Source organism: Schistocerca cancellata, chromosome 2 (genome assembly GCF_023864275.1).
Source record: "Schistocerca cancellata isolate TAMUIC-IGC-003103 chromosome 2, iqSchCanc2.1, whole genome shotgun sequence".
Lineage (NCBI taxonomy): Eukaryota > Metazoa > Arthropoda > Insecta > Orthoptera > Acrididae > Schistocerca > Schistocerca cancellata.
The window spans coordinates 1,038,336,972-1,038,353,966 of NC_064627.1; the positions used below are offsets into that span (position 1 = coordinate 1,038,336,972).

Consider the following 16,995-nt stretch of genomic DNA (forward strand, 5'->3'; position numbering starts at 1 on the left):
TGTAATTAAAAGCAAGAATGTGTGTTTTCAACAACCAGTCTGTCACTGAGCCCCACCACTCAGCATCACACTTGGCTAGCTGGAAACTACATACTGAAGGCAGTCTGGACAGCAGGTATCACCTAGAAGAGCTTCTAGGGCCCCAGGTACAGTTCTTCCATTAATTAATTTCACAATTCATATTTCAGTAGGACAAAGTACTACCACAAGTGACACAGAAACTATTGTTTACATAGTCTGTAAATGTGCCTAGCATGTTGCCATTCCAAGATGCTTAGGGATTAGTTGGCTGGCAATTTGGATGTCATGGTCCTCCAGTAAGCGCTGTTGATGCTTTGTAGACTAAAGTGTGGGGATAATGTTCTGTTCTGGCATAACCACAAGCACCGGAATGAAGATGAAGAACGCAAGAGCAGAGAAGGTGGTGAGACGACGTTGGCCAAAGGTGTGCTGACTAGGACCACACCACGCCAGGAACGCCCTCTAGCCAAAGAGAATATAAGTGCTGCTCCTGCTAGCCTCAGCTGGACATATTAGCACAGTACTAGGAGAGCACTACAATAGCAGTGATGTGTGATCCATACCAATTGCTTCCATGGACCTTTTATACAGCAAAGGACTTTGATTGTTTGAATGTCACCCATCGCTTGCAACACCGTTGTAAGTTCAAAGTTAAGTATTGTCAATCTTCTTATTCATAATGAAAACTATTAACATGATTTGCTTGAATTGTTGTATAGCATTCTGAGAATGCAGATCCTTTAGGCACCCTATATGAGACAAGTGGACAGGACCCCACGTGTTCCCCAGGATCATGAACAGGTCCTATTTGGTTCCATGTCATGTTGTTTAAAGGCTCTAACTGTTGCATATGGGGCTTCACACCACACCAAATTCTGAGACTCAGGCATCTTAAGCATTTGGGTGTTGTTACAAACTTGATGTATGGCATAAAGTTCAGTTCAGCCCCATGACTCCTCCTTGGTGTTACAGTTTTTTTAAATGTTAGTCTATAATACATTGATAACATACTCAAACATGTCTTTATGCAAGGTCATTACAATCTGTTCTTGTCATTGTGTATATTATACATGTCTGAAGAAAAGGATACACGTGGGCATGCTAGAATGTGATCTGGCACGGAAATACATGAAAAATATCAATGTTTCTCCAGACATGGCAGCAATGAAAAACTTGGAACTTCCATATATTAAATTTAAACTCATAAATGCCATGAATGAGTCTACACTGTCTCCTTATAATATTTCAAAAATGGAAAATATTACATTGTTATACAAATGAAGTAGGCAAACGATATCTAAAACCACAACTTTAGAGTGCTGTTAAAGTGGAGATTATGGGGTAGAGTATGTTCAGACTGAAGAGTGCTTTAAAAGTACTGTGTGAAGAATTTGGCCACAAAAACAAAGATTATAGTTTTACAACAGTTTTTATTTTTAGAACATCAATATAAAATATGTATAAAACAAGATTCTCTCACAAATCATTGCCTTCAACACAATTATTGTCTTATTCAAACACCCTTTCCTCTCCCTTTATTTATTTTTCCTTCTTGGTGGAAGGACTTCCTAAAAACTTCCTTCTTTGAGAAACCATATGCAGGAACAATTGTGGGAATACTGTAAGCAAATGAAATTTTATGTTACAGTGCTTATAAAATGTCATAAACTAAATGACATGAACATGTAAGTTTTACAATTTTTAATCCTATTAAAAAGTCCGTAAGAAGTAAAGTAGCAATCCACCCAAAAGTTGCTTTTAGTGTGTGTGCTTCTGAATTTCTAATGTGATTCCTATGGAACCTCACAGACAAAGTGTTAAAATAAATAAAGATTCAGATGTACAATAGGTAGTCTTGGTGACATGGGAATAACCTTGAGTTATGGACAATATGCTGTGTATGATGTAGCAACCAATGTAAGGAATTGCAACTGTCAAATTGCACAAATCATGTGTAGGATGATTTGGCCTGAACAAATATGTAATAAGTTATGAGAACGAATATGCGGTATGCTGTGAGGGGTATTCATCTCAGTTCTTAGAATTGTCTCATTTTAACAGTATATCTGGCCTAGAACAAGAGTTGGTTAGGAAGAGACACATACAAACTAGAATTGTTATGAAATATACAGCAAATGTTCAGTGCATCATATATTAAGTGTTTCCATTTATGGATGGCATGTGGATAGGAAAGCATTTATTTAATTTTAGTATCCCCTCCCCCAATAGTGTCAGCTTTTTTCTCAAGTGTCTGCCAATACTGATTTATAAGAAATGATAAGTTAAACAAACACATGATCATCTGTGCTGTCAACTTGTGTGTGTTTGGTATCCACTGCTAGTCTAATCTTATGTCAATTTCACAATCTGAGCAATATTCCACTCTGAAAACTTTGTTAGCCTCCAGACAAATTCTTTTTCTGTATTCTAACTTGAAACAGATATGTCCTTAAGCTAACCACATTTCCAGCCTCTTATGTGTCTATCTGTGACTCAATATTTCTATTATTCAATGAGTTGTTACTTTTTCTCCCAAATTATTTACATTCTTCTCACATCTTCCATGCCACATTAATACTCTGTTATGCAAAACACAACCATTTCATAAGCAGTCTTGTTCAGAGATGAACTGCACTTTTCGATCTGATACATAACCCAATATGTGTTCATTCTCTTTTGCATGCTGAGGCATTCCCATTTTAATTGAACTTCGTGCCCAATATTTAACTTTCGTTTATCTTGCTGTCATATGTCACAAAATGTGTATTTACTTCAGTTCAAAATCATATCATTCTATACATTTACAGCTGTTTACCAGTCTTTATACAATGCTGAAATATTGTAAAAGCCAGGTTAATGGTGCACTTTTCCTCAGAATAGTCTCCCAATAATAATTACGTGGTCTTCAAAAATTCTGACAACTGTTTATTAGTAGATATAAACAGTAATGCAGACTGGTCTGAGTCACACTCAAAATTGAGGAGCATTTTTTCAAATCTCGGTAAATACAACAGGTACAGTTTTTCATAAAATGAGTTTTTCTGTTTTCACCTAGATAGATATGTTTGAGCATTTGAATTTTTACACAACTACTACATCTCACTGACATTATTAAAAGTGTTGTAATGAAATAGAAACAATAATGATTGAAATACAGTGGCATAATAAAATAACAGCAGTGATAACTATTTTCAGCTAGCTTGTCAATATTACACAAAGTATGAAATGAATTACACAAAAAGTATTGCATGTTACAGTCACATTGTTATTGTCAAGTTTTCCATCTTACATTTATACGTTCCCTGTGTAGGACATCTTTGTAAAACTCCTTTGCATCCTCTGGAATTTTAAAATACTTTAGCAAGGCATAAACATCTTTCTTCTTTTCTTTGCTTACCATATTTTGTTTTGGTAAAAGGGTGGAGGGTGGATGGTAGTACTGTTTTATGCATGATTTTTTTCATTTCCGGATGTCAACTTGTACTGGATCTCCGAAGAATGTAGCACTTGGTGACACATTAACAATTTTCTTTGTTTTCCTGTATGAGATGACATGCTGGCTGTTCATTTAGAATAACAGTTTGGGTTTTAGTACTCTCTGTGCACTATCTTTAAGATTTTTAACACAGTCCATTCTGTATTTAGAACTTTGATGGTACCATGCTCTTCTAAAATACTGTAATATTCTTTAGAAGACCAGATGCGTTCTTTTTTTCTGTAACACTTCTCAATTCTACCAAACACACTGTCCGTAGACATGTAGCTAAAGCCATGAACAAGGAAGAAGAGATGAATATTATTGAATTTTGAGCCGTTTTCCAAAACTTCTGTAAGCATCACTATCACACAACTGTTTTTACTTTGGCTGCTGCAAGAATCTCAGAACAGATGTATAGTATTGGTGCCATCAACTGGTATTTTTTATCTAAGTCAGAAAGAAAGTCCAGCAAAGCCAAAGCAACTTCACTGCATCCTTTTGAAGATTCTGTCTCCAGCCAGGTGTAGAAAATAATGCTTTCACTTTTTTGCTTCTTAGTATAGATCATGATGCACAGATTGTGTAACCATACTTCTACAACACAGAAAACCTCACTGATTAATAGTCTTGGAATACACTGCTTTTGTTGCACATCAAAGCATATCTTAATGAAACTATCATCATCTTCCTTCTTTATATCAAAAAACGGTTTTGCACGAATTTTATGTAATCTGTGTCTAGTTTGTAGTTAATTCTTCTTCTGCAGACATGTTTCAGCTTTTATTTTCATTAAACCAAACTAACAAGTGGAACAAGTATTGGAATGAGGTGTCCTGAATAGTGGGTTGAAATGTTTGTCAAATATATGCTTGTATTTTGAAAAGGAACACTGTTTCAGTCCAAATTTTTTCAGAACCTCTTGAACATTTAATTGGAAGAAACACATTGATGATCTGCTGAAATGTTTGAGTTCAGCTACTTATGCAATAAGGGTCATTGCAGATTTTGGTAATAAATATCTTAGTAAATTAGCTTACTACGCCTATTTTCACTCATTGCTTGCATATGGCATCATATTTTGGGGCAATTCATCACTGCGGAATAAAGTATTTATTGCACAAAAGCGTGTAATCAGAATAATAGCTGGAGTCCACCCAAGATCATCCTGCAGACATTTATTTAAGGATATAGGGATATTCACAGTAGCTTCTCAGTATATACAGGGTGTTACAGAAAGGTATGGCCAAACTTTCAGGAAACATTCCTCACACACAAAGAAAGAAAATATGTTATGTGGACATGTGTCCGGAAATGCTTACTTTCCATGTTGGAGCTCATTTTATTACTTCTCTTCAAATCACATTAATCATGGAATGGAAACACACAGCAACAGAATGTACCAGCGTGACTTCAAACACTTCGTTACAGGAAATGTTCAAAATGTCCTCCGTTAGCGAGGATACATGCATCCACCCTCTGTCGCATGGAATCCCTGATGTGCTGATGCAGCCCTGGAGAATGACGTATTGTATCACAGCCGTCCACAATACATGCATGAAGAGTCTCTACATTTGGTACCGGGGCTGCGTAGACAAGAGCTTTCAAATGCTCCCATAAATGAAAGTCAAGAGGGTTGAGGTCAGGAGAGCGTGGAGGCCATGGAATTGGTCCACCTCTACCAATCCATCGGTCACCAAATCTGTTGTTGAGAAGCGTACGAACACTTTGACTGAAATGTGCAGGAGCTCCATCATGCATGAACCACATGTTGTGTCGTACTTGTAAAGGCACATGTTCTAGCCGCACAGGTAGAGTATCCTGTATGAAATCATGATAACGTGCTCCATTGAGCGTAGGTGGAAGAACATGGGGCCCAATCAAGACATCACCAACAATGCCTGCCCAAACGTTTACAAAAAATCTGTGTTGATGACGTGATTGCACAACTGCATGCGGATTCTCGTCAGCCCACACATGTTGATTGTGAAAATTTACAATTTAATCACGTTGGAGTACATACTGACGAAACTAAAATTAGCTCGAACATGGAAAGTAAGCATTTCCGGACACGTGTCCACATAACATCTTTTCTTTATTTGTGTGCGAGGAATGTTTCCTGAAAGTTTGGCCGTACCTTTTTGTAACACCCTGTAAACTCTCTTATGAAATTTGTTATTAACAACCAAACCCAATTCAAAAGTAATAGCAGTGTGCATAACTACAATACGAGGAGAAAGGATGATCTTCACTATTCAAGATTAAATCTAACTTTGGCACAGAAAGGGGTGAATTATACTGCCACTCAAGTCTTTGGTCACTTACCAAATAGTACCAAAAGTCTGACAGATAACCAACAAGTATTTAAGAAGAAATTAAAAGAATTTCTGAATGACAACTCCCTCTACTCCATGGAGGAATTTTTAGATATAAATTAAGAAAAAAAATTTTAAAAAGTTGTTATATTAACTTAATTATGTTGTTAAATTAACTTAATTATGTCATGTATTGGAAAACTTGACTCGTTCCATATCATTACGAAATATCGTATTCATGATCCATGGAACTAGTATTAATCTAATCTAATCTAATCTAGTCTAATCTAATCTGACTGTGAGATCTGAAGGCAAATAACCTCTCATAGACTTCCCCCTTTCATGGTGGCTGTCTCTGCATTTATATATTTTTTCATATCATTCTTAAAGGCAATAGTTACCTCCTTATGATCCTTTCCTGTTCTATAGCTCCCCGTCCTTTCTGTTGGCAACATTCTTTCTTCATGGAACCTGTTTGTTGGATAGTATAACCTATCCTTTGACAATCCAGGTACTCCTTGGAATATGGCAGCACCAACAGGCACTACTTCACTACTCCTTTCTCTAACGGTATACTTGAGTGTCACTGTTTTTTTTCCTTTTTGCTTTCTGGATGTCCACTACTCTGCACTGAGGTGGAGAAACATTAATAAATCTTAACAGAAACTTATCTTGATCCATTTTATTCAATGATGTCATGTGACAATGAAAGTGGAAAATATCTTCATAGCAGAGTTCAGAAGCTTTGTATTCTTTCATTTCTGTAGCTTTAGAAGGCGAAATGTCAAGTCCATGATTGCATTTAATAATAAGTTCATTTTTACGTTCTTCTTTGCATTTTAAGTTGATGTAAGCTTTTCTTGAATTGGGATTTTCTCGCATCAGAACATTCTTTAACCTGTATGTCATTTTCAGAATCATCCACTCTACCTGCAATACTTCTTCGGAGGTGTACATGTGAGCACTGAGTGAACACTTGGGTAAAAGTAAGCTGCAGGTGTTCTAATGGCAATGAAATCTGGTTGCAACACTATTCTCGCCAGTAAATATTGTTACAACAATGAGTAACATCAATTAATGCAACCATTGTCCACTGTTTGCTGCGGAAACAGAGCCAAGACAAGAGAGAGTAATTATTTTGCATTTCTTGACTGTTGCTATAACTGTAAGAATGCATATATCATGTTTTGCTAAAAACTTTTTATTTGAAGTGTTTATATACACGGCAGTAGTCGACTTTTGCAAAAACTTGGTTCAGGATTTGATGTGAAAGGTCAACATTAAGCCAATATCACACCTAACTCAATTTAAATTTTTTTTTGCATAAATCAAGTTCTGAAAAAATGCTCCTCAGTTTATTTGCAAATAAGCATTTTTTTAGTCGTATCTGCCAAGAAATCTTCTTTCCAACAAGCCATTTACTTTTGTCTGTCCAGATCGACAATGTGAACATTTTTTCCCTCTATTCATATGTACTTAAGCACTGAATGAAAAACTTTTCAAAATTTGAGAGCATAGGGCCAACCTTGTTATCTTAAGTGTGCAATACATATGAAATTAGATGTAAATATCATTCATTCAATATTTTTGGAACCTTTCCTCAGAGCTGTGCAGAAGAAAAGCAATAAAGAGAAACCTCGTGTCATTTATGTCCATATTATTTTAGTACTACGGCAACATTCATTTGTGTACTTCTACACTCATTTCCTTTTGAAAATTCAATTCTTCAATAATATTTGTGAGTTATTTTTTAAATCTTTTAACAGTAAATTGTTATGATAATTAGTAGATTAGAATTTTTTGCAGTAGGGCAGTTTCTAAGCTGTAATTCTCTAGTAAATACATACTGTTATTTCAAGGCTTTATGCTTTACCAAAAACTGTGATAACCTTTTTATTCAAAGTAGAGGAAAGTATTTTACTATACCACACATCTTTACTTTTCCTTTTGCCAACAAAAACTTATTTCTAAAACCAAGACAACTTAATATAAACAAAAAAAGTAAAAATAATCTTCTGCTGCTGCTGGAAGCAATTTCCATTCTCTCATACCACAACCCTTTTCCACAAACACAACAGACCCAGTTTGTCAAAATTGTGCTGCACAAACAGTGACAAACTGATAAAGTTTTTTATCTCCATGACTTCATAGTTGGTCTTTTTTAGTCAGCAACACACATTATTTCTCAATATTCCTTGGGTGACAGAAAATCACTACATACAGCTATCTGTGTAAAGGAGGTAAAACTAAAACTGTATTCAGCGTAGTTCCGTTGGACACGCTACGTCTCCTATCATGAATGGCGCAATGCACCATGAGGACTCACTTCAATCTGTCAACATGGATCCAACAGTCATCTAAGTTTCAAGTGTGAGCATTGTCACTTAACAGCAAGGACTGCCAATATGAAAAGTTGTCAGTGAACTGGTGTACACTGCAGTGATGTCATTCCAACATTCAACCACAACTGTGAGACATAAAACATTGAAAATCTGCCTCTTAGTGGTCACCAGCAGTCGGAAACAACCAGGTAGTAACCACTACCTACAAATTGTGGCTCTTATGTAACCTGATGAGAATGCAACAGAACTGCAGGTGGTCTTTTTGGAGGCAACTAGAAGGGATGTGTCTATCCAAACAGTATACAACCATCTACACAAAGCGATTTCACTTCGCGAGTATATACTGCAAACAACAGAAGAAACTACGCAGCAGCATCATGTGTTAAAAATGTAGGCAAGGGAACAACTGAAATGAAACCAGGTTCTATGGTGTTGGGTTCTCTTTGCTGACAAGTGCAGGATTTATCCAATGATCATCAAAGATTGTGGAAGCAGCTAGGTATCAACATATGTTTCAGGTACGCAGTCCCTTAGCTATGTATGAGTACTATCTTAGATTAGAATCTCTCTCTCTCTCTCTCTCTCTCTCTCTCTCTCTCTCTCTCTCTCTCTCTCTCTCTCTCACACACACACACACACACACACACACACACACACACACACACACACACACACACGCGCCTCGACATGGCTACTGTTTAGGGTCTCTCTGACCCAACTGTGAGCTCTGTTCATTCGTCTGATGCGGACAGCAATCTGGGGTGGGTAATGAGTTTAACAAGGAGGCATGGTGTCAGGTGAGGGAGGATTATCAGAGTAGCAAACAGGAAAGATGACGTGCTGCTATGGAGTGACATAATAGAAATGCTTGGTGCAGTGTCAGGAGGCTGTGCTATGGAAGGGGATAGGAGAGACATAGAGAAGGGGAAAGACTAGTAAGTGCAAGGAGGAAAGGAAGGCGTTTGTAGTGCTGGAGCAGGAGCAGGGAAGGGGGTGAAGGACAGGCACTAGTGAAAGTTGAGGCCAGGGGGGTTATGAGAATGAAGTTCCCACCTACGCAGTTCAGAAAAGCTGGTGTTGGTAGGAAGGATCCTGATGGCACAGGCTGTGATGCAGTCATTGAAGTGAAACACATCATGCTTGGCAGCATGTTCAGCAACTGGATGGTCCAGCTGTCACTTGACCACAGTTTGGTTGTGACCATTCACACAGACAGAGAGCCTGTTAGCTGTTATCTCCAAATAGAAAGTGGCACAGTGGGTGCAGCTTAGTTTTTGTATATCACATGGCTGCTTTCACAGGTAACCTTGCATTGAATGGGGTAAGAGATGCCGCTGACAGGATTGGAGTATGTGGTGGTGGGAGGACATATTGGACCGGTTCTACTTTTAGGTCCATTTCAGGGATATGAGCCATGAGGCTAGGGGCTGTGACCGGGGTTAGTGTAGGTATCGACATTCTTCATTCCCTGCTGGAGAATGTCATTCAGTTGCTCCAGTCTTGGGTGGTTCTGAGTCTACATCTACATGTATACTCTGCAAACCATGGCGAGGTGCATAGCAGAGGGTACACCACTTTGTACAAGTTATTAGGGTTTCTTCCCATTCCATTCAAGTATGGAGCAGGAGAAGACTGACTGACAGAATGTCTCTGCGCAAGCAATAATTGTTTTAATCTTATCCTTAAAAATCCTATGCAAGTGCCCTGTAAGGGGTTGTAGTAATTCATAATGTCATCATTTGAAGCTGGTTCTTGAAACTTTGTTAATAGACTTTCTCAGGACAGTTTTGAGAGTATGCCAGTTCAGTTCCTTCAGTATCTCTGTAACACTCTCCCACGGATCAAACATACCTGTGACCATTTGTGGTGCCCTTCTGTATATACATTCAACATCACCTTTGTTTAGTCCTATCTGGTACAGGTCCACCCACATACTTGAGTGATATTGTAAAGCCAGTCGCACAAGTGATTTATAAGCAATCTCCTTTGTAGACTGACTGCACTTCCCCAGTATTCTAGCAATAAATCAATGTCTACCACCCGCTTTACCTACAACTGAGACTGTGTGATTGTTCCATTTCATATCTCACCCAGGTATTTGCATGAGCTGCTCGGTTCCAACAGTGACTGATAATAGGATACTATGTTGTTTTTTTTTTTTTTTTTTTTATTTTGTGAAGTGCACAATTTTACATTTCTGAACATTTAAAGCAAGTTGCCAATCTTTGCACCACTTTGAAATCTTATCAAGTTCTGACTCAATATTTATGAAGCTTCTTTCAGGCAGTACTTCATCGTAGATAACTGCATCAGCTACAAAAAGTCAGTTACTACTAGTATTGCCTGCAAGGTCGTTAATATACAACTGAACAACAAGAGCCTCAACACACTTCCCTGGACCACACCTGCAGTTACTTCTACATCTGATGATAACTCTCCATCCAAGATAACATGCTGTGTCCTCCCTACCACAAAAGTCGTCAATCCAGTAACAAATTTCACTTGATACCCCATATGATAGTATTTTTGACAATAAGCTTATGTGTGGACTGAGTCTAATACTTTTCAGAAATCAAGAAATACTGCATCTGCCTGACTGCCTTGATCCAAAGCTTTCAGTTTGTCTTGTGAGAAAGGTGCGAGTTGGGTTTCACATGACCAATGTTTTCAGAATCCATGCTGTTTTGAATTGAGAAGGTCAATTTGTCCAAGCTACCTCATTATGTTTGAGCTCAGAATATGTTCTAAGATTCTACAACAAATAAATGTCAACAATACTGGATAGTAGTTTTGTAAATCACTTCTACTACCCTTCTCGTAGAAAAGTGTGACATGTGCTCTTTTTTTTAAGAAATGGGCACAGTTTTTTGTTCAAGGTATCTATGATAGATTATAGTTGGAAAAGGAGATAACTCAGCTGCAAACTCAGTACAGAAGCAGATAGAGATTCCTTTGGGCACTGGAGCTTTGTTCAATTTTAACGATTTCAGTGTTTTTCAACACTACTGACACTAATACTCAGTTCATTCACCTTTTCAGGTGGGGCAGATCTCTTGCTGAGTGACAAACAGGCACAACAAAAAGACTGTCACAAATAAGCTTTTGGCCAGCAAGGCCCCTTTGTGAGAGAGAGAGAGAGAGAGAGAGAGAGAGAGAGACTGCAGTCTCTGGCAACTGAAGCCACATTGTGAGCAGCAGCACCAGGGCATGATGGGAGTGGATGGGAGTGGTGACTGGGTAGTGGTAAGGAGAAGGCTGGGTGGGGAGGGGGAAGGAGGGGAGGGATAGTAGGGTAAGGGTGGGGGACAGTGAAATACTGCTGGGGAGAAGAAAGACTTTTAATTTTACTGATGAGTCACAGGATTTTGTCCACCGGACTTAGAATAGCTTTCTGTTGCTCTCCCAATCTCTGCAATATTCTTGTCAAACCCTATGCCCCTTCTGCACCCATCTCCCTAACCTATGGCTTCAATCCCTGTGACTGTCCCCACTGCAAGACTTTCCCTATGCACCCTCCTACCACCACCTACAATAGCCCTGTAACTGGCAAAACACATACTATCGGAGGGAGAGCCACCTATGAAAAGACATGTCATATACCAGCTATTATGTAAACACTGTTCAGCCTTCTACATCTGCATGACTACCACAAAATTATCAATTAGGATGAATGGGTACAGGCAGAGGGTATATACTGGCAACTGGCAATATCCTGTTGCAGAGCATGCTCTACAATATGACATTCGTGACCTTGGCGCCTGTTTCACCGCACGTGCCATCTGGATTCTTTCCCCAGACACCAGTTTCTCAGAACTCCGCAGGTGGGAACTAGCACTATGACATGTCCTTGGTTCTCACCACACATCAGATCTTAATTTACATTAATTTCTTCCATCTCAGCTTCTCTTCACTGTAACTACTCTTTGCTTCACCCCGTTTTAGTTTTCTACATCTTTCATTGTCTTTCCTTCTATTTTTCACCATCCCCTCCCACCTTTTATGTACTATGCACTTAGCTTCTCACTCTTATTAAGTTGTGCATGATGTTTCAGTAGTAATCTCTGTCTTGTGTATTACCCTGTCGTCCACCTTTAAACTCTCAGGTTTTCACATAATGTCCGATGCAGTCCCCAACAATCAGTCTTTCCTTCTCATCCCGTATGGTAAGTCTCCCTTGACCTGCGGCTCTGCGTGAATTCCCCAAAATCTACCCCTTTTCCTAGACCTCTGCAGTCCTTTTCCTTCACCCTTCTTCCTTCCCCTTCAACCCTTCCCAATCGCAACAGTCTTTTTTTGTGTTCTGCTACCACTTGGTGAGTAGATTCTTTATCTATCCAATTAAATAATTTTACTGAATATAAAGATTTTTCTCCTTTTTTTAGTTGTCCTTTGTACTTTCATAATCATTGTTGGCACGACCGAGTCATGGTCACTGATACCAGTTTCAATGTAGAAATCCAAAGAGGTAAGGTCTATTTGTTGCCATTAGATACAATATATTCTTATTATGAGTGGGGTTACTATCTATTCTATGCTGTTTTCAGATAAGGCATTTAGTAATATTCAACAGGATGTCTTATAATGCCCACCACTAACAAAATTGCAATTTTCACAATTAATTGTTGGATGATTAAAGTCTCCTCCGATGATTACAGTATGACTGCGACATTTATGTACCAGTGAACTGAGGTTACCTCTGAAGTTTTCTGTTACATCAAGAGATTAGCTGGTGAGCACCTCTGATAGTGAATCTTGCCCCAAACAATCTCAAATGTTGCTTCAATTTCTGTCTTGGTGGATCTGAGTTTCTTGTCTACTGCAAAAAATACACCATTCCCCATTTCTCATTCATCTATCCTTTCGAAATACACTCAAAATGTCCCCAAAAATCTCACTGTTATCAATTTCAGGTTTCAATGATTGGTGTATTTTATATGGGAGGTAATAGGCGAAGGTGCTGGGCCATGAAACAGAGATTCTCTAAGTAAGTGGCCACGATGGGGTGTCCTGGGTAGTTTGAGTTTATGGATTTGAGGATCCATGCAGAAAGTAGGAGTGTGGGAAGCAGTGTGTGTGTGTGTGTGTGTGTGTGTGTGTGTGTGTGAGAGAGAGAGAGAGAGAGAGAGAGAGAGAGAGAGAGAGAGAGAGAGAGAGAGAGACTCAGGGGAGGGGTTCTCAGATGGACCTAAGGGTTTTAGGAGGGACTGGAGATCTTGATTGATTTCTGGAATGAGGTCACAGTGGCAGAGTTTGTAGGTGGCTGTGTCCCACACTGGTAGAGACCCTTCCCCAGCTAATCCCTATGGTTCATAACCACAGTGATGAGGCCTTTGTTGGCAGGTAGGACAAGAAACTCGTGTTCAGTTTTTAGGCTGGAGGTGCAGATGTAAGGTTGGTTTCCACGTACAGGGATTTTGGGAATGATAGTAAGGCAAGGTTCAATGTTTAAAAAATCTGGAAAGTTAACAAGGGATGATTTGGGGGCAATGAGGATGGATCATAGTTTGATGGAGGAATGAACTGAGTCAGGCAAGTTTCAATATTGGTTTTGGATTGAAACTGACTGGCTGTGTTGGTGAAAAAATGTGTTACCCCAGTACGGACTGGGAGAAGGAGAGAAGGTCTTTAAGTCCAGCATGTCTGAATTTGGTATCGGGGCAAAGGGCAAGGCCTTTGGAAAGGACTGACATCTGTAGGACTGGGGCTTTTGCAGGATTGGTTCATGACAGTGTTTTGCGTCTGTTTAGGTTTGGACACTGTATGGTGGTGGGAGGGAGTTCCTGAGGGTGTGGTAAATGGACTAGGTCTGTAATACAGGATCTGTCAGCTATGGGAGGTTAGGGGAAGGGGGGGGGCAGTGGGAGTTTTGATGAAGGCTTTTGTAGATTTGGTGGATATTGGTAATGCAAGTTGGGAAAGTCATCAGGTTCGACAGTTTTTACAGGTGCTGTTGTGCATGCTGCTCTAGTTCCTGGAGAATGAGTGTTTCAATCTGGAATGTGGGATGTAGGAATTTCAGAGTGCAGAGTACAAGAATTTTACGGATGGAGAAGAAGTATTGCAAGGAGGTTTGGGCCTCATTCATATGGTTTTGCAGGACTACTGTGGTGAGGGCTACAGACTGACTGAATTTGAACTGACAGAGGTCATTGTGGGAGGAGTGTTTTTTTTTTTTTCAGCCAGCAACTGATAATTTGATTGTCAGGCCACTTGGGGGGATTCTGTGAGCTAGGCAACAATGCAGGAACAGAATGTGGGACTGTATTCTAGCTGGGAATAGGGAAACTTTTCTGTAGTGGTACAGATGCAATGAACATGAATCCATAATGAAGGATTAAAAAATAAATAAAAACATGAGGAAAAACAAGGGCATAAAAAGATGAAACTGATCAGATATTGGGGAGGGGGGGGGGGGTGAAATCTGAGGAGGCAGTGCCGATAGTGAAAGATGAAAATGCACAAAATCAACAAGAAAACACAACACATCAACAAGAAAAATAAGTAAAAAGATTATAATAGTGGGCTTTAGATCGTAGAGTTGATGTATGTGAAGAAAGGGTGCATCAGGTGTAACTGGAGTGAGTATGGGCATTTTCTCCTTCTGAGGAATGACTTTTTGTCCAAAAGCTAAAAGTTTAGCAGTCTTTTCATTGTGTCTGTCTGTGACTCAATGTGTCCTCTATGTGGTGAGTAGCAATCTATCCTTTTCAAAATTCTGACAGAGATAAATAAAGAAAACACTGGCAATACCACATTAAGTGCTGAAATATGCATGGATGGTAGAAAAATAAATCAATTTGTCTTGCATTAGGTGCAAATTCTCTTACAAGTTGTATAAGTGAAGTATGGGGCTGGTACCTCTGATGCCTCTCACACTATCAGGGGTAATTTGAGGGCTATGCTGTATTGTGACAGGATCCTCCAGCTTGTTGCCCAGCACATTAGACAACATTTTGGCGTGGATTTGTCTTTCGAGATGATAATTCTCAAGACTATATCACCCACATTATGAACACCTGCCTCCAGGAAGCAGAAATCAGCCAAATGAAAAATCTGCAGTATATGCTGACACAAATCTGAGTGAGTGTACTTGAGACAAGTTGAGACTTGCAGTGCATCACTGCAGGAACTGGGGGACCTCACAAGCGTCATTATCAAAGGCTGAGTAGGTTAGTTCAGCAACATCTCATGTCAATTATAATCCAAATGTGCTAACAATGGATAAGATGGAGCAACAAGGTATGGAATGTAACCTAGCTGCAGGTTTAGATTTAAAAGATGTACACTTTCAAATTGATTGCCTTTCTTTTTATTTAACATTAAAATTACAGTTTTTCCATAAAACTAAATCTTCAACTCCCTATTCTCCTTGAATTTAAGCCCACACACATTTTCATATATCCAAGTGATGCAAAACCTTTTGAGTTGTGCACTTAATTTATGACAACTGTTTGAAAAGGACAGATCGCTGCTCACCATATAGGGGGCACTGAGTCGCAGACAGCTGTACAATTTAGCTTTTCTCTCTCTCTCTCTCTCACACACACACACACACACACACACACACACACACACACACACACACACAACACTGTCTCTGGCTGCTGTGGATGGGTTGACTCACATCTGCACCTGATGGAAGCAGCAAACCAGTGGTGGGGGTAAGTAGGCAGCATGGGGTGGTGAAGGTGGGAGAAAGCAGCGTTTGGTGGAGGAAGCTGTAATACAGCTTGTGGTAGCATGCAGGAATGTGGTGGGGATAGGGTAGGGCTGCTAGGTGTAGTTGGAAGATTTGGGGGAGGGGGAGGATAGTGGGAAAGGAGAGAAGTAGAGAAGGGGAAAAGGACTAGGGGATGTGTTGTGATGGAATAGAAGCCTGTGTTGTGCTGGAGTGGGAGCAGGAAGGGGATAGGCAGGCCGAGGACAGGGACTAGCAAAGGTTGAGGCCAAGGGGGTTACGGGAACATAGGATACATTGCAAGGAGAGATCTTACCTGCGCAGTTCATAAAAGCTGGTGTTGATAGCAAGTGTTGAAGTGAAGCACATGGTGCTGGGTATCATATTCAGTGACTGGGTGGACCAGTTGTCTCTTGGTCATAGTTTGTCAGTGGCCATTCATGTGGACAGACAGCTTATTAGTCATTATACCCATGCAGAAAGTAGCACATTGGTTGCAGCTTAGTTTAGAGATCACACAACTGCTTTTACAGGTAGCTTTGCCTTTGATGGAATAGGAGATGCCTCTGACCAGCCTAGAGTAGGTGGTAGTGGGAGGATGTGCAGGACAGATATTGCATCTAGGTCTATTGCAGGGATATGAGCAATGAGGTAAGAGTTTGGGGGCAAGAGTGGAGTAGGAATGGACAAAGATATTGCATAGTATGGTGGCTGGTGGAATATTATTGTGGGAGGGGTGGGAAGGATAGTGAGTAGGATAGTCCTCATTTCAGGGCACAACAATAGGTAGTTGAAACCTTGGGATTATGGGAAGTGGTAGGTGACTGGAGAGACAAGGTACGAGAGATCTGTTTCTGGGCAAGTTTGGGTGTGTGATTTTGTCTATGAATGCCTCAGTAAGATCTTTGGTATATTTGGAGAGGGACTGCTCGCCACTGTAGATATGACAACCATGAATTAACTAGGCTGTATGGAAGAGACTTCTCAGTACAGAGTGGTTGGCAGATTTCCACAGTTCCTGTTCCTTTACCACACAGTGGCCTGCTCATAATTTTTGATGCCACCTACCTTTAAACTACCATCCCCAATGTCCATGGCCTCACTGCTACTGAATACTACCTTTCTCCATGCCTGACTGACTCCAAACCTAAAACCTTTTTCCTA

At 39.7% G+C, this 16,995-nt stretch overlaps 1 protein-coding gene across 1 annotated transcript in view; it reads right to left on the reverse strand.

The window, feature by feature from the left end:
• Window positions 1-1,431: 1,431 nt before the first annotated feature.
• The window catches only part of LOC126163016 (very-long-chain (3R)-3-hydroxyacyl-CoA dehydratase 2), a 77,003-nt gene continuing 61,439 nt past the window's right edge, over window positions 1,432-16,995 (reverse strand). Inside the window, exon 6 of the mRNA XM_049919883.1 lies at window positions 1,432-1,640. Within this exon, the coding sequence (XP_049775840.1) occupies window positions 1,561-1,640 (80 nt within the window). The 3' untranslated portion in view covers window positions 1,432-1,560. The remainder of the gene's footprint in view (window positions 1,641-16,995) is intronic.